The 20,502-nt window shown below is 38.3% G+C and overlaps 1 protein-coding gene across 1 annotated transcript; it reads right to left on the minus strand.

The window, feature by feature from the left end:
* Positions 1-902: 902 nt before the first annotated feature.
* On the minus strand, positions 903-4,655 carry LOC145110904 (leucine-rich repeat receptor-like protein kinase PXC2). Its single transcript, XM_079047218.1, has 2 exons — positions 2,696-4,655; positions 903-2,616 (listed from the first exon to the last, which is right to left on the minus strand). The coding sequence occupies exons 1-2, from the start codon at positions 4,183-4,185 to the stop codon at positions 1,167-1,169; spliced, it is 2,940 nt and encodes a 979-aa protein (XP_078903344.1). The 5' UTR covers positions 4,186-4,655; the 3' UTR covers positions 903-1,166.
* Positions 4,656-20,502: the final 15,847 nt, after the last annotated feature.

Consider the following 20,502-nt stretch of genomic DNA (forward strand, 5'->3'; position numbering starts at 1 on the left):
TCTAATGAGTTTCTAACTCTTAGACTTATTGACTGCTGACGGTGTTGCATCTACTCTTACTTCTAAATTCGATCTCCATTGGAGACTACTGCTCTTTCTTAAATTAAGGTCCTTACTTTGACTACAGTAAAAAACCGATAGGTCATGTTCTAATGACCTCTCATCGTATGATGCAACGGTTAGACTCAGGTCTCTTTGAGTCACATTCTAGCATGAAAGATACCTTATTTCACTTTCTAATGTGATATAATCACATTTTAGCATGTAACACTTCTAGCTACAAGCTTCCTAGTCTCAACGACGGTTGTTATACTTCTATTGATTGCTTCGATTATCCTTTCCTTCGAATTTTTAACTAAAGTCGGATGCTACGTCGAACTTAATTCGTAGATTAGTCGGACTCGATTTGATATGACCATTAAGGTCGGAATAATATTTATCTTCGTAGTCATTACCGAAACAAAAGTAATGATGGAAATAAACAAAATAATTCAACTACTTAGAGACTTAGTAACCTTGTGATTTTCCCTGATCCAAGTACGAGTCATGTGCTTCTAGTAGTATAGGCATCTACTATCTTTCATACCTACTCATACTTGTTTCAAGTATTGTCTCGTAGTCCATTAAGTTATGAAAGAAAAACACACAGGAAACTCAACATATAACATAATTTAAGAAATTGTATTGCTTCTTGGAAATATTACAACGATGACTCGTTTAACTTGAAAGAATATTGTATTTGATCTTTATATGATTGCTTGTATGTGATTGGATTGATTTTGATCCAGCCATAATTTGTTTTAATCCTCAACCGCTTGTTTTGTCGAGAGGGAACTTATTTAATGGGCAACTTTTGCAGTTGATTTACATGAGGCATGACTCGATTGTCACCAACAGTATAGTAAAAGACAAATTTGCCCTGTAAATTTGTGATTTGTAACCTAAAACAAATATCGACAAATGGGTAAAAGTAGGAAACAAAACATAAATCCCACAAAAAAAACAATCAAAAAAACCAAAGGACAACCTTAAACAACCACAAGTATAGATCCTAAACCTATATCAAACAAAAAGCAAAATGCTCTCGCCAAAGAATCATGCTTCCACCAGTTTGTACTCTCTCCTTCAACAGTCGTTCATCTTTGTCACCAGCATTTCGCCCTTTCTCATACTATCTCTTCTTGATTTTCCGGTGGACACCGAATCAACTCCAAAATCTTCACCACTTCTTCCATGTCAGGACGATTTGATGGCACCTGTGACGCACACACCAACCCAAGTTTAATTACCGAAATACCCTCCTCCACCGGAAAATCACCTTTCAACTTTCCATCAACACACCCCTCAGCCCCACCACTCTCCACCGCCCCTCTCACCATATCACACAACACCACCACATCATCCTCCATATACTCCACCGGCTTCTTCCCTGTCACCACCTCAAGAACCAAAATCCCAAACCCATAAACATCACATTTCTCTGTTATTTTCACTGTCTGACACGCAAACTCCGGTGCCATGTACCCAAGCGCGCTTTGAATCTTCCCGCTCAAAACATGGCGGTCTAACGACGGCAGCAGGGCGGCCAACCCAAAGTCGCCCACCTTCGGTTCGCCGGAGCAATCAATCAAGACATTAGATGACTTCATGTTGTAATGAATCACATTCATCTGATGCAAATGAGCCAACCCTTTAGCCGTACCGAGTATAATATCGAACCGGTCCCGCCACGTGAGGGTATTTTCGTAATTTCCTTCGTGAAGATGCTTATACAAGCTCCCACTCGATACATACTCGTTAATCAAAAGTTGTAAAGATGGAGTCCAGTAATACCCTTCGAGTAACACGAGATTCGAATGACGAATCTTCCCGAGTTTTTTAACTTCCCGATCGAAATCTTCCCGGGATTTTATCAAACTCGGGACATGAAGCTTTTTGATGGCAACGGATCGCCCATTTCCTAAGGCGGTCCAGTAAACCACCCCGAACCCGCCCCGCCCGAGTTCACACTCTTTGTTGAGCAGCGCGTGGGTCCCGGAGACGAACTCGGTGTCACCGGAAAACATCACGAGTTTCCCGTAATCAGAGCTCGGAGACCGGGTGTGACTGAACTCATCTCCGCCGGAAAAAGTCAAAGCTCCCGCGGGTGACCGGGAAAGAGAGCTCCGGACATGGAGGTTGAGGATGGTGACAATGATTACACCCAATGCGATGAACACTGCTGCACCTATGGCTATGATGGCTGAGATGCTGAGAATGATTCGTTTGTGACCTAGGGTTAATGGTGGTGAATCATGGTTTGAGTGAGATGGGTTTGGGTTCAGGACTATGGGTTTTGGGTGTGCACCTGGGCATGATTGGTTGACTATGGATCCGCATAGAGATGGGTTGTCGGAAACTGAAGAGAGGGGTATGGTGTTGAAGAAGCCTCCTAGAGGGAGTTCACCTTCAAGGTCGTTGTGGGAGATGTTGAAGATGATGAGATTCGTTAGGTTTGAGAGCTCTTTTGGTAAACCTCCGGTGAGGTGGTTGAATGATAAATCAACAGATTCAAGCTCCGTTAAGTTTGCAATACCTGCCGGAATCCCACCGGTGATGTTGTTCTCGGATAAAATTCTGCAAATTTGAAGAATTAAGAACAGTGTAGACAGGATTAATCAAGATTAAGATTAAAAGATTAAGAATTAGGATTTACAGAGTGGTTAGAACAGAGCAGGTTCCGATAGTTGCAGGAATTTCGCCGGTGAAAAAGTTATTCTCCAGCCTTAATTCTTCCAATAAAGCTGCTCCACCGATTTCATCAGGGATGCTTCCATTGAGCCAATTATGGCTAAAATCAATGACATTAACAGCTTTTAATTGCCCCAAACTGGAGGGAATAGGACCCGTGAGACTGTTCCATGACATGTTCAAGAACACCAAGCTGCTGAAATTTCCGATGGATGAAGGGATGATGCCGGAAAACGAATTGGACGATAAATCCATGATTTCTAGAGTGTCAAAAGCGGCAGCAGCTTCACCAAAGTCGAGAGTTCCAGCCAACTGATTCCCGGAAAGAGAAACGCCTTTCAATCGTAGGAGGCTGAAAGCCCAAACAGGAATGTTTCCGGTGAACAAATTCCGGCTGAAATCAACAACTGAGAGGTTTATGCAATTCGCCAATGACTCAGGCAAGTTCCCGGTGAATTGATTCAACGAAAGATTCAAAGTGTTCAATGCTTCAAGATCGCCTAATGAGGTCGGAAACAAACCGGAGAAATTATTAACCGAGATATCAAGTACTTCAAGGCTTTTTAGATTCCCGATCCACTCAGGGAGGTCTCCGGCGAAGTAATTCCCTCTGAGATTAAGCACATTGCATAAACTAAGCTTCTGTAGAGACGAAGGAATGGTTCCAACGAAGTAATTGTTACTAAAATCAACTGATTTCAACAACAAACATTCTCCAATCTTCTCAGGCAACTCACCACTGAAATTATTGCTGCTTAAATTAAGAACCCTTAAATCAAACAAGGTCTCAATCTTTTCATGTGGGATTTCACCATCAAAAAAGTTATTTGACAAATCAATTGATCTTAACGAAGTTAAAGACCAGATGTTGTTGGGTAAACCACCTGATAACTGATTCGACGAAAGGTCGACATTTTGCAAAGTCATACATGAACCAAATGAATCAGGGATTACACCAGTTAACTTGTTCTTGGCTAATGAAAGGGATCTAATTGACCCACAATCGACGAACAATTGGTCGGGTATGGACCCAAAAAACCCGTTTTCACTCAAATCGATTACTTGTGAGCTCTTGATGAGTTGTGTGAGAATGGGGTTGCCGATGAGTCCAGTGAAATTGTTTCTAGAGAGAGAAAGTGTTTGAAGAAACTGTAACCTCAACAAACCTTTGCTGATATGACCCGAGAGAGAAAACCCATCTAAGTGGAGCTCCGTTACCCGGTTCGAATACGGGTCGCATGTAACTCCGCTCCATTTGCAAGCACTGTCGTCTTCTTCCTTCCATGTAGAAAGCCTCAAGTAGGGGTCTTGAATGTCTGCTTTAAACACCATAAGCCCCAAAACGTCGTCGTTCAGGGCCACATTCAAAGACCACACTCCGAGAATCGTCGTCTCCGGCGATAATAACAACAGAACAGTAGCAATCACTAGAAACGGCGTCGTCTTCGTCCACATTTTTTTTCACCGTTTCTCTTTCGTCAATGGGGTTTTAAACAGTAGGGATCTAAATAGCCATGGACGGTGGTTGAAGAAAGCTCAGAACAAAGCTTGGATTCATTAGAAAGTTCGAAATTGAGAAAAAGAGAAGATGACAGGAGATCTTTTGAAGACTTGTGGAACTGGATGATGGAGTTTGAATTGACAAGTGAAAAAGTTGGTGGTTATTGAGGTTTTACGCCGGAAAGTGACGGATTTCTGGGTGTGTGAAATAAGAGAAATTGACCGCAGATAAGAACAGATGGTCTGTGAAATTCGTTGTTCTTATGTTCTAGATCATCTGAAGAAGAAGATGAGAGGAGAGAAGTGAACGGCGAAAGAAAAGGAGTTGTCTGGTGTGTGGGAGTGTGCCGTCTTTATGGCTGGTGGAGTTATTGGTGATGATGGATGCCGGAGAGAGGAGACACCCCTTTTTCCTTTTTCTATTTTTGCTTCTATATATTTATGTATTCACAGTTTCTATTTTTATAGTATATTTTTAGATTTATAGTTTCTAAAAACTTTTTAATTAATCTATTAACTAAATTAGGTTTATTAGAAACCAATTATTATAATTTTATTTTATAAGTCATACTAGTTTTTACATAAAAAAGTTTTCTAAGTTAAGTATATTATACAGTGGTAGATAAGATTGTAATAATCAAATAGATAAACATTATACTTTAAAATATTTACAAGTTTTATGCTATATTCTATAGGAATTACTAATTTTCATAGAAAACGTAAAAGCAAAGCTCTAATACGCATATTGAGATTACTTTTTGACTATTTAGAAAGTATATGATTTGAGTGCTTGAAGCCTTTAAGTTATTGAAAAAATCTATAAAATAAAAAATTTGTTAGTAGTATAAGTTGAAAGTTTTTATATTATAACGTCTTCTAATCCGAAAGCTAACTTAAGATACGTTTAGAGAAAAAACTTCGACGTATTGTAATAAAACTTACCAGGTTTTTTTACAAAAATTAATATATTTTTATTTGGATATATTTCTATATAATTTTATGTATTTTAAAAAATTAAAATTTAATCTAAACCAATAAATAAAAGTTTATATCAACTTCTGAAATTGCGATTACATGCGAAACATACCATATATCATTTTCGCCTTAATTTCATCAAAAACAAATCTAATTTTTTTTAGTGTAATTATATATATTTTTTACTAAGTTAATGTATGATTTGAATATGTTATTAAAGATATAAGATAATGTGATTAAATTTAGAGGAATACTATACGTAGATGAAAATAAATAATAATAATAAAAAAGGAACAAAAAAAAAAGTGAAAGAGGGAGAGAGGAAGAATGTAGAGTTTGAATGCATGTAAAGAAAGAGGTTGGAAAAAGTGAAAGAGGAGTAATGAGTAATGAGCGTGTCTGGTGGGACTGCATTAACCTCATTATTTATTTTTAATTTTTTAAATTATTTTATTTTCTCGAATAAAAGAAACATACGACATGAGTATTTTTTTGCTCTTTACAACCTCATGCTCATGGCTTCTTCATCATTATGTTGTGAAACCATTCCACATCTCATTTATAAACTATGATTACCCATGTCCAAAAAAAAATGGAATTTGTTTGATTATATAAATGCATGATACAATTTTATAAAAAAAAAATTAACAAAAAGAAGGTATTGGTTGATATGTTAGAGTGAAACAAGAATTGAGATAAATCCAAAGGAGTAAAAGACAGTAAAATGGCAAGCACCATTTGCGAAATTACCAAAGCTAAAGTCAAATAAAATCTCACTGCTCCTCTTTTGGTGGTTTCCATAAATCCAACTTATAAAACGTCTTTTTGTTTCTTTTTTCTTGTACTTGTATCGATATCTACCAAACACAAAATCATACTATAAACAAATAACACCTTGTGTTTTCATACTTCATAGACACTGCTATGTCCCCTTTTTTTTTAATTCCAAGTAGCTCTTTGCCTCCATATTTTTTATTATTTTTGAGGAAAAAATGTTTTGACATTTAGAGTAACAAATATCAGAAGACTTTTATACTTCGATCAAATATAAACAAATGGAACAGCGAAAACGACCTAAAACAAGACCCGTTTATCATTGAAGTTTACAAATAGTTATATATCAATTATACAATTCCAGTATTATCAGTTCACAAAACCATTAAATAAGTATCATTGTTTTGATATAGTTTACGGAAAAGTTCATATTAGTTTTTTAACAGATTAGTCATGATTATTGTGTAAAAAATTTGAACCAGTCCTTTTGCCCAATTTCACATATTTCAACTTGTAATATGTTTTCTTTTTGTTAAAAAAATGTAAAGATTTTTCCGTAAATTTGGTCAAAATATTATGACTATTTCTAAATATAATAAAACAACTATGCACAAAATCATTTAGAGAAGTCAAAATATTTTGATCAAATTTACAGAAAAAGAATTTATATTTTTAATGAAAAAAAAAACAGATTACCGAAGAAAATATACGAAACCGGACATAATTGCTTATTTGAATTTTTTACCAGGTAATCTGAACTTTTCATTTAAAAAATAAAAAAAATAAAAATTTCGTAAACTAAACCAAAATAATAAAACTTTTCTTAAGATTTTTTCTAAATTTGTTTGATAAGTTTTTTTATTTGAGTTAAACATTCATATTAATATGTTCTTTGTGAATATTAATACATTGTTGATTTTAACGAAAATGGTTAAAATAGATATGTATTATTAATATGTTATTGTATTTTAATGTGGGGGTAGGGGTCTCGATAAGTAAGTACATGGTGTTTGGGAGTAAAAGGCGGGGACGCACAGAGTATACAACAAAAAGCAAACAAATTAATTGCGTCGTAACGTTGCAGTTAATTTGGTTTTTAATGACACCCACCAACACACGTAGTCAACATCCTCACTCTATTATATATATTCCCATGTACGATTGTCAACTTCGATTTATAAATAAAATATCGTATACAATAGTTTCTTATACATACATTTAAAAGGTTATATAATATAATATTTTAAAATACAATAGTTTCTTGTATATAAATTTAAAAGGTTATATAATATAATATTTTAAAATATAAATTATTATGTGCAGAGAAAAACACAGGTCTAGCTCTATTGTGCAGCTTTTGTTTGAGTCCAACCGTTGTAAGGTAGGATCTCTCATTCGAAGTTATAGAGAAAAACAGTTATGTACTATAAGAAAGAAGAGGATATGGAAGGAGTATTTTGTATTATTGAAAAGTGATTTGAATTGACTAGATACAATCACGGTCGGTCCCGAGATTTTGGAGACCCTGTGCAATTTAATAAAAATGGACCCAAAAATTTGAAAAATCTCAGAGATTTAAGCAAAAATATTATAAATTTTAATTTCCTATTGCAAATACATAAAATTAAAATTTCAATCAAAATAATACACAAAAAAGAAAATGGTTTCTATATTATTGGTTTCTTGGTTCTGGATTTTCCACACTTCAAATCACCAAGAGGGTATTAAAAAAAATCAGAATCCAAATCAGCATGATATGTTTCATTATCAAGAAAAAAACAGAACAATGATATTATATCAGAAATCCGAAAATGGCCTTATGATTTTCGACGCTACAAATCAGAATTTGCCTTAATTCCTTGTTCCTTTTGAGTTATGATTTACGAAAACTCATATCATTGTTCCTCTGATTTACTGATTACTAATTTGGAAGTAGTAGAAAAAGAAAAAAGAAAAACTGATCAGAAATTTGCAACTTCTGAAAAAAGAAAAACTGATCAGGAAAAGAAAGGACAAAACTAAAGTTGAATGTTACCTTCTGATTTTGAAACTTCAAGCAGGTAACAAATTTGAGGCTTCTAAAATCGTTGGTAAGCTTTGTTAGAACTGAAATTGTTGGTAAGCTTCATAGTTTTGAGAAGAAAGAAAAAGAAGTAAGATTGTTGATTGCTTGTGTCTTTGATATTGGAATGGAATCGACTTATGCTTCGTGTCACCCATGTGTGCGCTATCAGTGAAGAAGAAACCAGAAACCGAAGAGTTTTTTTGTTTTCCCAAAAATTTTCCCGCTCCCTCCTTGCTGCGTCAGTTGATGGAGTAATAAAAAAATAACCTAATTTTCTTGGGCCATTAAATGAACATACTCTACTATAAATGCTAAAAAAATTAGGCCCTATAACTTTTTGGGCCCTGTTCACAGGCACTTGATGAACCTGCCATGGGCCGGCCTTGGATACAATACACATGTGGCGTGAGAAGAGTACAGATAAAAATACAAAACGTGCTCATCTCCTAACATGCCCCCTCAAGATGGACGATCCAGAGGGAAGTCCAATCTTGGATAATAAGTAATGGAGACGCGGTCTCGGTAGTGCTTTGGTTAGAGCATCTGCTAACTGGCCATCTCCAGAAATATGATGAACTCGCAAGGTTCCTTGGTGAATCTTTTCTCGAACAAAATGAAAGTCTAAAGCTAGATGTTTCATACGTGAGTGAAATACCGGATTTGCTTAGTAGGAAGTTGCACTTAAGTTGTCACAGTAAATGGTGGGAGTGGTTTCTGAGGTTAAACCAAGTTCACTCAAAAGTGAACTGATCCATTGCACTTCGGTAGTGGCAGAGGCAACAACCTTGAACTCAGCCTCAGTTGAACTCCTTGCAAGTGTACTTTGTCTTTTTGAGCTCCAGGAAATAGGATTAGATCCAATATAAACTATGTATCCAGTGGTACTTCGGTAATTGTCTTTGTCTCCGGCCCAGTCCGCATCACTAAAGGCATGTAATGTGGTTGGAGACCTGCAATTGAAAAATATGCCATGATATAGAGTACCATGAAGGTACCGGAGTAAGTGTTTTAGAGCTGTCCAATGGAGTGAGGTTGGTGCATGCATGAATTGAGACGGCCGATTAACAGTGAAGAAGATATCTGGTCTTGTTAAAGACAAGTATTGCACAGCACCAACCAGTGTCCGATAATCATCGGGTGATGAATGAGGAGTACCACCACGAAGTGTAAGAGGAGGTGATGTAATTATCGGATTTGGTGTTGGTTTACAATCGGTCATATTTGCTCGGTCTATAATATCCAGGATATACTTGCGTTGGGATAGAAGGATACCATTGTTGTGTGGAATGACTTCGACTCCTAGGAAATAGGAGAGAGATCCAAGATCTTTTGGGGAGAATTTTGTTGCAAGGTGTTTAATGAATTGATATAGATGAGAAAGATAGGGACCAGTGACTATAATGTCATCAACATAGACTAGAACAAGGATATAAATGGTAGGTGTTTTGAGAATGAAAAGGGAGGAATCAGAGATAGTTGGTTTGAACCCAATAGTAATTAGGTAGGATTTGAGTTCGTCATACCAAGCTCGCGAAGGCCATAAATGGCTTTATTCAATTTGCAAACATGGTTTGGAAAAGCCGGATTAGCAAATCCAGGAGGTTGAGTCATGTAAACATTTTCATGAAGATTTCCTTGTAGGAAAGCAGTGTTTATATCTAGTTGTCTGAGAGGCTAGTTGTGAGAAGTAGCTAGAGTGAGGATTAGGCGTAGGGTAGCTGGTTGTAACGCCCGTGTTTCTAGGCTAGGCATTAATATTGACCTGATAGTCTAGGTTAACCTTTGTGACTCATTTTGAAGAAATGAAAAGGAATTATGTGAATATTATGTGTTTTATGTGTTTTATGCTTAATTATTAGGGTTTAATTAATTAAGAATAAAAATGAGCATCGAAAATAAATATTAGATAAAGCCGATATCTATTAAGAAAGTTGTGGTGGTTGTGACAAGGATTACGGATATATAAAGAATACCAAAATCCGAGTTATAACGAAGAAGTTATGACCTGTCGAAGTTTCGCGACAAAATCGGCACGGTGCCGAATGTCGTAAAAAGTGAGTTTTTGATAAACTGCTTTTTAGCCTTAGTAATCTAAACGAAACTCGTAGTGTTCGTTAAACCAAGAGTAGGTATAAAAAGAACGCTCAAATCTGACTTCGTATGAGGAAGTTATGATTTTTCGAAGTTTCAGCTTAGCAGTAGACAGCTAAAAACTCGAATTTTAGATCGAGTGATTTTTAGCCGACACAACCTAAACGAGAATCGAAGGTCTCATAAATAGTAGCACAACGGTAAAAAGTCTGACGAAAACGGACATCGGATGAAGAAGTTATGAATTTTTAACGGATTTCCTGTCCCGGTCTGTTAAAAATAATAATATAAAAATTAAAGTCAAAATTAGCCGACGAAGTCTAAACGAAAGTTGTAGAGCGTAATTTTACCTACGCGTGCATATAAAGAACGTAAAAAACGGAGCTCATATGCGAAAGTTATGGATTTTAGAAGTTTTGGCGCGAAAATCGAGAAAAATCCCCAAAACCGAGGAATTTCGCACACGTGGACTTCGGCCACGTGTCCTCGCTTCGCATCCGACGCGTGTCCGATCTTGGTGTGTCATCAGCAACGTGTCCGAACCGTAGAGCTGTCTGAAGCAGTCCAATCAGAAGCCTCCAGCAGACCCTTCGCATGCGTAGCCACGTGCGAGCCCATGTCCTGCGAGCCCTCGGATCTGCGCCACCTGGAGCCTTCTCAGCCGTTGGATCAGGAGGCTCGCACCTATAAATAGCAGGGTGCCAGACCTCCCGGGTATATTTTGGAAAATTGTCACTTTTAGCCCCTAAACCTATATTTCTTTCATTTTATCATCCCCCGAAGCCCCGGTATCAATTATAACCCCCGGAATACGCCACGAAGTGCCCGAGAAGCCCGGAAAATTTATCTTTTCGGTTTCAAAGCCCGACCCTTCGCAGAGCCCGGTTTCTCAATAAAACTCCCGGTTTTATTAGAAACGATCGTTTTAGGAAACGAATTGCTGCCCGATTTTCATTAAATCAGGTGAGTGTATAGTCAGTTTCACCTTACACATATATATGAAGTATTTTCTTTAAAATATGTGCTATGTGTAATTATATTAATTGTTTAATTAAGGTGACTATTGAATATATGTTTTATACAAGTTTTAAACTGTATATGTATTTTTATCTACAAATATGTTGGGTAAAACATGGGTAGATAAATTAGATGATGTGTGATGAAATAAAAGTGATGAGAGATATCGATGTTTAAGATGATCTAGTCATCTAGCAGAGTATAGACAACGGCCACAGACTATTTTAGATAGTCCAGTGGAACGTTAGCAGACTTGTAATCGGTAGGTATGTTTGAACTATATGTTCATAAGGTGTTCTCGAACTATATGTTCATTAGGTGTTTTTGAACTATGTGTTCATCCGTTAGTTCTTCTTTTTGACACTATTACGTGTCGGGGTACGGGAGCGTACAGGAGTACTTTATTAGTATTTTCCCTATACTATTATTCGGACGAGCTTCATGAGTCAGTGATATAGATCATGAGTTAAATAGTGGGTGTGTGATGAAAGGTGAGTTGGATAGATGAGATGATCAGTGATATAGATCATGAGTTGAGAGTGAGTGGTGAAATATGAGAAAAGCCTTACCCAAACGTTGGCGTGAGTGGTGCAATATGAGAAAAGCCCTTACCCAAACGTTGGCCCCCGTCATTCAGCAGAGTATGGATGACAACCATGGACTATTCTAGACGGTCTGTGGAACACTAGCAGGCTTGCAACCTGTAAGTGGATGAACTATATGTTCATCAGCTGTACTCTAAAAACCCATTGACATGTATTGCGGGGGGAACTCCCGTGGGAAATACCGTCGATGAATAAGAGCTATGGACTTAGCATATGGAAAACCCATTGACATGTATTGCGGGGGGGAACTCCCGTGGGAAATATCGTCGATGAATAAGAGTTATGGACTTAGCATATGGAAAAACCCATTGACATGTATTGCGGGGGGGAACTCCCGTGGGAAATACCGTCGATGAATAATAGCTATGGACTTAGCACATGGCGACGATGTGACTTCGTGCCTATTTGACATAAATTGCTGAAGGAAAGCAATGTTGTCACCCCGATGTTTGTCTTATTTGACATATATTGCAGAGGGAAGAAATGTTGTCACCTTGTTGGTTGTTTTATGTTAGGATGTCTTGTTTGACATAAATTGCTGAGGAAAGCAATGTTGTCACCCCTAGTGATAATCCTTAGGCTAGGTCCCTTGTGATAGTTGTTTTAGGGACGTAAAGTGAGGATAATGGGAATGGGTAATTAGGGTTATTTGGTTGATGAAATTAATAAATTTATTGTTGATTGAGAACTTAATAAGTTTATTATTTACTGTGGGTTGAAAACCCTATATGCTCACCAGGCTCCCAAGCCTGACCCACTCAGTTTAATTGTATCACAGGTATCGATACGAAGTTGCTTTACACTGAGAGATTAAAAGAGAAGTAGATCACTAGTGTACATGAATGTAAGTTTTGTTTATGCTTATGTTTTTGTATTGACAATGACATCCCAATGGTTTAAGTGAATAAAATACATTTCTTCGGAAATGATTTGATAACATATTTATCATGTTTTTCTGGGAACAAATTCCGCAACACTTTTAACCAAATGATTACTCTGAAATTATTTTAAAAGCATAAATTAAATCGGTTTTTTTCTGGCCGTGAAATTGGGGATGTCACACTGGTTTAAGCACATGACTAAAGGTTTCTTTGTAATCAATGACTGGAGTTTGGTTGAAGCCTTTGGCAACAAGGCGAGCTTTGAGCCTATCTATAGAACCATCAGGCTTGTATTTTGTTCTATAGACCCATTTGCAACCAATTAAGTTTGGCGCTTCTGAAGATGGAACTAGTGACCAGGTTTAGTTTCATTGAAGAGCATCAAACTCTTCCTGCATAGCAGTTCTCCAAAAGGGGTGTTTGAGTGCTTGTGTTATTGTTGTGGGTTCAGTGGGATAAGAGGGAGATGCAATGTATAAGAGGAAGTATGAATTTAAATATCGTGGGTTTGGTTTAGGATTATTTCTTGTGTTTGGTTTGGTTTGGTTGGGTTATTGGCAGGAGGTGGTGAGGGAGAGTCAACTAGTATGGAGGCTGCAGAATCATAGGACTGAGGAGATGATGGGTCTGGATAATTCATAGCTGAAATGGTTGTGGGTGTATTTGGTTCAGTGGTGGTAGTAGTAGCTGAGGAAGATGAGGTAAGAACCGGTATGGCAAGTGGTAGCCAATCATCCAAATTTGTTGGAGAGGAAGATGTGATGGTAGAGGTGAGTTTAGCATATGGAAATTATGTTTCTACAAAGATAACGTGTCTGGAGGTGTATAATTTGGAAGAGACCTGATCAAATGCATAATAGGCACTTTGGGTGGGGGAATATCCCACGAAAATACAAGGGGTGGATCTGGGATGTAATTTATTCGGTGAGTAAGGTCTTAACCATGAATATCATAAATAACCAAAACTTTTTAGTTTGGAATAGTCGGGATCCTTTTGAAAAAGGCGACGAATAGGACATAAATTGTGGAGGGTTGAGGTGGCATCCGATTAATTAAATAGACTGTTGTGGTGAAGGCGAATGGCTAGAAAGTATTTGGGATATTTGCATGAGAAAGCAATGCAAGCCCTATTTCTACAATATGCCTATGTCGTCTTTCGGCATATTCGTTGTGTTCTGTACTATGAGGTGGTGAAGTGAGGTGAGTAATTCATGAGGAAGAGAGGTGGGATTGAATTTTTAAAAATTCACCACCATTGTCTGAGAAAAACTGTTTGGTCTTTTTGTTAAAGAAATTTTCAACAAGTGATTGGTAACGAGTGAAGATAGATATCGAATCTGATTTCTTTTTCATGGGGTACAACCATGTATATTTGCTAAAATGGTCAACAAAAATAATATAATACTTATAGTGATCATAGGATTCAACTGGAGAGCACCAGACATCTGTGAAAATAAGATCTAGTGGAGCATTTGAGGTAAGAGATGTTTCATGGAAAGGTAATTTGTGACTTTTATTAATATAACATGAGTTACAATGATCAGAACAACTGAAATTGAAAGAAAGAACAGATGACAATTGCTTAAAAACTTTATTTTGAGGATGCCCCAATCGATGATGCCATGTGGTTTGAGTGATGCGATTAATGGCAAAGATTTGAGGCTTTATGGCAGATCTGAGTTCATACATTCCCTTGATTGCGGTTCCCTTGAAGAGTGGAATCTTGGATGACAGATCCTTTATGACAAAGACAAAGGAATAGAATTCTATTAAAAATTTGTTATCAGCACATAAACGAGAAATAGATATGATATTTTGACAAAGAGTAGGAACGTATAGGACGTGTTTTAGTATGAGTTGTATGTGTGGTGTTTGGATAACGACTGAGCCAATATGAGATATTTGTAGACATGAACCATCACCAATAACTAATTCCTATGTTCCATCATATGGTGCATGGATTGACAAGTTATTAAGGTCATTGGTGGCATGAAAACTGGCACCACTGTCAAAAAGCCAGTTGGCAGTGTTGGAGGGCGATGATTGTTGTGGAATCACCATGTGTGTCTGTGCGTTTTTAACCTGCAAGTTTCGGTTAGGCGGTGGTACAGAAGTTGCTGGGAAAAGCTTCTTAAAAGTGAAACAAGTACTAAGAGAATGACCCTTGTTATGGCACCATTGGCATTTACCCAAGAATGGACGTTATCCAGTGACTTGAGTCCCTTGACTTGGTGGGGTAGGAAGTAGACCTGTTGTGGTGTTATCTTGATGAGATGTCCAGGTCTTTTCATTTTAGCGTTGATTGGTGGAAAACACAGTAGCTGGTTGATTGATACATGTTGGTGTCACCTGTTGAGCAAGAGTGAGCTCATGATTTATCAGTTTTTCGTGCAATTCATTGAATTGGATGGGAGAATCTCGTGCATGAACTGCATCAAGAACCGGTTTGTATGTTGATTGATCGAGACCATTAAGAACAGCATCAATAATGTCTTCTTGATCGAGTTTCTTGCCAAGGATTGCAAGCTCATCCACCACGGTTTTCACATTCTGCATGTAATCAGTGATTGTTTGGTTGGATGCTTTGGTGATTTGCTTCAGGCGGTATTGCAGTTCTTTAATGTGTCCTCGTGATGGTGAGGCATAAGTTGCGGCTAGGGTTTGCCATGGTTCCCTGGATGAGACGGCGTTGGTGATAAGAGGAACAATTTGTGGAGACAAACTCCCAACGAGAGCACCGAAAAGAAGTCCGTCTTTACGAAACCATTTGTTGTAATCTACGTGAGGAGTGACTGAACCATCGACTGCTACTGTTGGCTCTGGTGCAAGGTATGATCCATCAATGAAATAGAAAAGATCAAGGCCATGGATTAAGGCTTCGATCTGTGTTTTCCATCCCAAATAGTTTGTGGATGTGAGTTTCAGTGTCGAAGGAAAAGTAACAATAGTGAGATTTTCCTTTGTTGAGTGATTGTGAATCAACGATGATTCCCCAGACATCGTGTCTCGTTTTTATTGTAAAACACAGTAGAAATTTCAGAAGGGCTACGCTCTGATACCATATGAGAAAGAAGAGGATATGGAAGGAGTATCTTGTATTATTGAAAAGTGATTTACAGGAGGGCATACAATGATATATATATAATCGATGCTACAGCTAATTATGAGATAAATAAGGAAGACTAACAACATGAATTGACTAGATACAATACACATGTGGCGTGAGAAGATTCTAGATAAAAATACAAAATGTGCTCATATCTTAACATGCCCCCTCAAGATGGACAATCCAGAGAGAAGTTCAATTTTGGATAATAAGTAATGGAGACGCGGTCTTGGTTGTGCTTTGGTTAAAGCATCTGCTAACTGGTCATCTCCAGAAATATGATGATGCAATATTAAAAAAAATAGTCATCTCCAGAAATAACAATTTATGTTTTATATGGTTATACAATATTAAAAAAACATTACATTGTTATGTATGACAAAAAAACTGTTGTGTACGGATCAACTTTCATTCTAAAATGATCCACTTCAGAATAGCCTAATTTGTGTTGGGCTGTCATAATACATTTCAAACGGGACATAAAACAATTTGAAATTTGAGAGTTTGAACATAAGTACATTTTAAACATCAACATTTGACATTCTCGTACATTTTGGACATCATCATTTGACATTTTGTACATGGCGATACCTCGCATTACACTACATATTGAAGGTTCCCCTTTATTGGTGTTATGTAGATATATTGCGCCCGGTTATACTTGTTATTGTGTGGATTTGATTTTCAATATCAATTTTGGGGGTTGGATAATTGGCTTCTAAGGCAAGTTTACAATCTAATAAGATTTGTTTGTCTTTCCTATGTTTTAGCAAACTCATTTAGGATCATATTATTTCAATGTTATCTTGTAACATCCTAAAAACGGGCCTAGGAGTTTTGCTATTTTTGTTAAAAAAAAATAGAAATTTAAATAATAATAATAATATATAATAAATGAATTATAGCTAAATTTAATGAAGTTTTACAATATAAAGGATGAGACTTCAAAATAAAACAAGTTTTTGGAGTCTAATAAGTAGAAAATGTAAGTAAAAGAACTAGTTTTGCCAATTTGCAAACTTAAAGGCCGAGTGTTGACTAGTCAATAACCATATGACTAAAATGAAATAATTTGGTGGTCAAATTATAAAAGCTATCAAAGTGCTTTTGAAACGTCTCAAAAATAAGACCCAAAATTTTCATTTTTAATTTTATAAAAACAATAATCCAAACATTGTCATACAACCCAAAAATACCAAAGTATGTCACTACATCATATCATATCAAAGTAAATTTCAAAATGCGGAAAAAGGTGGTGTGTGGTCTGCAATCATCTCGGGCTCTTCCCATTCGATCCTGAAGTACCTGGAACATAAACTGAAAACCGTAAGCCCAAAACTTAGTGAGTTCCCCAAAATACCACATACCATATATAAATAAACACATACTGGGCCCCCGCCCCACATCGGGCCTCGCCTAGCATCGAGTCCCACTCGGCCTTGGGCCCCGCCCGACATCAAGCCCCGCTCGGATTACAGATCTGTCATTCGTTAGGCCCCGCCCGGTGCACATAGTAAACATATAAACATATAATCATGCTAACACATGTGACAATCACAAATCAATAGCATACAATACAGTCATCGGGCCTCGCCCGACATCGAGCCTCGCTATACCAACACATAACACATGCTAGAATCATGCAACATCTAACATCCTATCATAATAATCATAGGACGACATTGGTGCCTTCGACCCGCTAAACACAATGAGGAAACACACATCAAACTATTGAATCTCACAGATAAATCTCTGGCTGCTGGCCCACAAAAATCCTTACGCTATCAATCACAAAATAACATCCAATTAATAATTGGATCCCGACTCACACTAAGAGTCCAAAGTAGGGTAAAAGACCTTTTTACCCTTTACCTAGCTTGGCCCAAGGCCAAGGCCCAATCCAACTGTCCAAAAATTCCAAATTCCAAAATTATCACCCAAAGCCCAAATATGACCCAATTTTCCAAATTGGGGCCAAATCCCTTTCATGGGCCTAAACGAAAAGAGTCCAATAAAATAACATTAGCCCTAAAATAGAATTTTTAAGGCCCAATAAGGCCCAAGACAACTTAGGTCCAACATGGCCCAATACCGAGAAGCCCACTGCTGAGTATGCAGGGTGTACTCAGCTCGTACACTTAGCGTACTCGCTCTGGGGATTGTACGCCCAACATACTCCCCAGTTTGGCCAACTTCCCTCATTAAGCTCTTAATCAGTTAAGACTTCAACCCAACTCTCATATCTGACTTCCTTAAGGTGGTTTGTCATGTAAAGTTGGCAAATTTACGTGCATGCATGGCTTTATGCGGTTCTATAGCTCAAAAGGACTCAACAAAGCGTCTTAACACATGCATGAGTCCATAAACACCTCAAATCTTGCATTTTTATGGACAAAGGGACTAAAAGAGCCCTAGATCTACCATCAATCACTTCTGGAGTGAATCAAGAGGCTCAACAATCAATCCATGGACTCAAAAAGCACAAAATGGCACCAAAACTAGATCTAACATCATAGATTAGCAATATGGGATATTTTTACCTCACAAGGATAGAAAATGATGAACTAATCCATATCCTCAAGCTCCAAGCACAACTCCAAATGGTTCACTTATTCTTCCCCTTCACAAAGCACCAACAATCACACTTTATGGCTCAAATCTCTCAAAAACTCACTAGGGTTTCGAATTCTGGACAAGAGGGGATGGAGGTTGTCTAAACATGACCTAGTGAGGCTATCACAAGGTTTAAATATGGTGAAATACCATAAAAATTAGGGTTTCATACTTGCTCACGTACGCCCAACGTACTCCACGTATGCCCAACGTACATGGATGAGCTTCGTGACCATAACAGGCTAGTACGCTAAGCGTACCTCCCAGTACACCCCGCGTACTAGCTTAAGGACGAATTTTCAAACTTTTTAGTATGAAGGGTTAAACGTGAACTTACCAAAATCGAGTGTTACAATTCTCCCCCACTTGAATCAGACTTCGTCCTCGAATTTCGCTGCTCCAAATAACTCTGGGTAATGCTCCCTCATCTCATCTTCCGACTCCCACATCCATTCAGAACCCTTGCGATGTTGCCACTGAACTTTTACCAACTCAACAACCTTGTTCCTCAAGGTTTTTGTCTTCCGGTCAAGTATCATCACCGGTGTCTCAGTATAATTCAGGCGGTCATCCACCTGAATATCTTCCAACGGTACCACTGCGGAATCATCCACTAAGTACTTCTGCAGCTAAGAGACATGGAGCGTGCTATTAATCTAACTTAGCTTATCTGGAAGATCTAAGCGATATGCAACCCGATCCAAAACCCTGAAAGGACCAATATACTTGGGGCCCAGCTTGCCCCTCTTCCTGAATCGGATGACACCTTTCCAAGGTGACACCTTCAGGAGAACCATATCCCCCACCTGGAATTCTAAGTCTGATCAGCATCTATCAGCATAACTCTTCTGCCGACTCTGAGTTATCTGGAGCCTACTCTGAACCTGTTGAATCAACTCAGTGGTCTTGATTACCACCTCGGTACTCCCCATAACCCGCTGACCGACCTCGCCCCAACAAATTTGGGGTCCTGCATTTTCTCCCGTAGAGCATCTCGAAAGGAAGTCAATCAATGCTGGTGTAATAACTGTTGTTATACGAAAATTCCGCTAACGGAAGATACGTATCCCAACTCCCACCAAAGTCCAAAACACATGCCCGCATCATATCCTATAGGGTTTGAATAGTCTGCTCGCTCTGACCATCGGTCTGCGGATGGAATGTTGTGCTGAAATGGAGATGAGTACCCAACTCGTTATGTAACCTCTTCCAAAACCTGGAAGTAAACCAGACATCTCTATCTGAAACAACCAAAACCGGCACCCCATGTCGTGCCACAACCTCCCTGATATATACCTCAACCAATTTCTCTGCAGAAATACTCTTCTGAATCGGGATGAAATGCGTGCTCTTGGTCAACCGATCCACGATGACCCAAATCGAATCCACTCTACACGCAGTCTGAGGTAACTTCGTGATGAAATCCATGGTAATGTCCTCCCATTTCCATACGGTAATCACCAACGGATGCATCTTTCTGTGAGGTCATTTATGCTCGACCTTGAATTTCCTGCAAGTTAAGCACCGCTCCACATACCAAGCACACCACCCCAATACGGAACCTAAACCCGCCGATGAAGAGTCAACAACCCACGACTATCATAATCTTAGGAAGCCACCTGACCCACAATATGCTCTCTCTTCTAGTGCTCTTCCTTCATAGCCTCGATCTGAGCCTCCCGAATCCGCTCCAACAGCGGAGTAATTACGGTTATACTCAAACATATATCACTGATCGGAGCCACGACCGCCTTGCGGATGAGAGCATCGACCACCACATTGGCCTTCCCCGGGTGGTAAAGGATCTCACAATCATAATCCTTCACCGCATCCAACCACTGGAGCTGCCTCATGTTCAGATTGGGATGATCCATCAGGTAGCTTAGGCTCTTGTGATCCGTGTAAATAGTACAATGGACCCCATAGAGGTAATTATGCCAAATCTTGAGGATGAAAACCACGACTCCCAACTCCAAATCATGCGTCGGATAATTCGCCTCATGAGGCTTCAACTACCTCGAAGTGTAAGAGATCATGTGACCCCTTTGTATCAACACTTCCCCTAAACCCGTGATCGTTGCATCAAAATAAACCACAAAATCCTCAACACCCTTTGGTAGGGTTATAATCAGTGCATCACACAAC

This window comes from Lactuca virosa, chromosome 5 (assembly GCF_052849685.1).
Source record: "Lactuca virosa cultivar CGN04683 chromosome 5, Lactuca_virosa_CGN04683_v6, whole genome shotgun sequence".
NCBI classification, from domain to species: domain Eukaryota; kingdom Viridiplantae; phylum Streptophyta; class Magnoliopsida; order Asterales; family Asteraceae; genus Lactuca; species Lactuca virosa.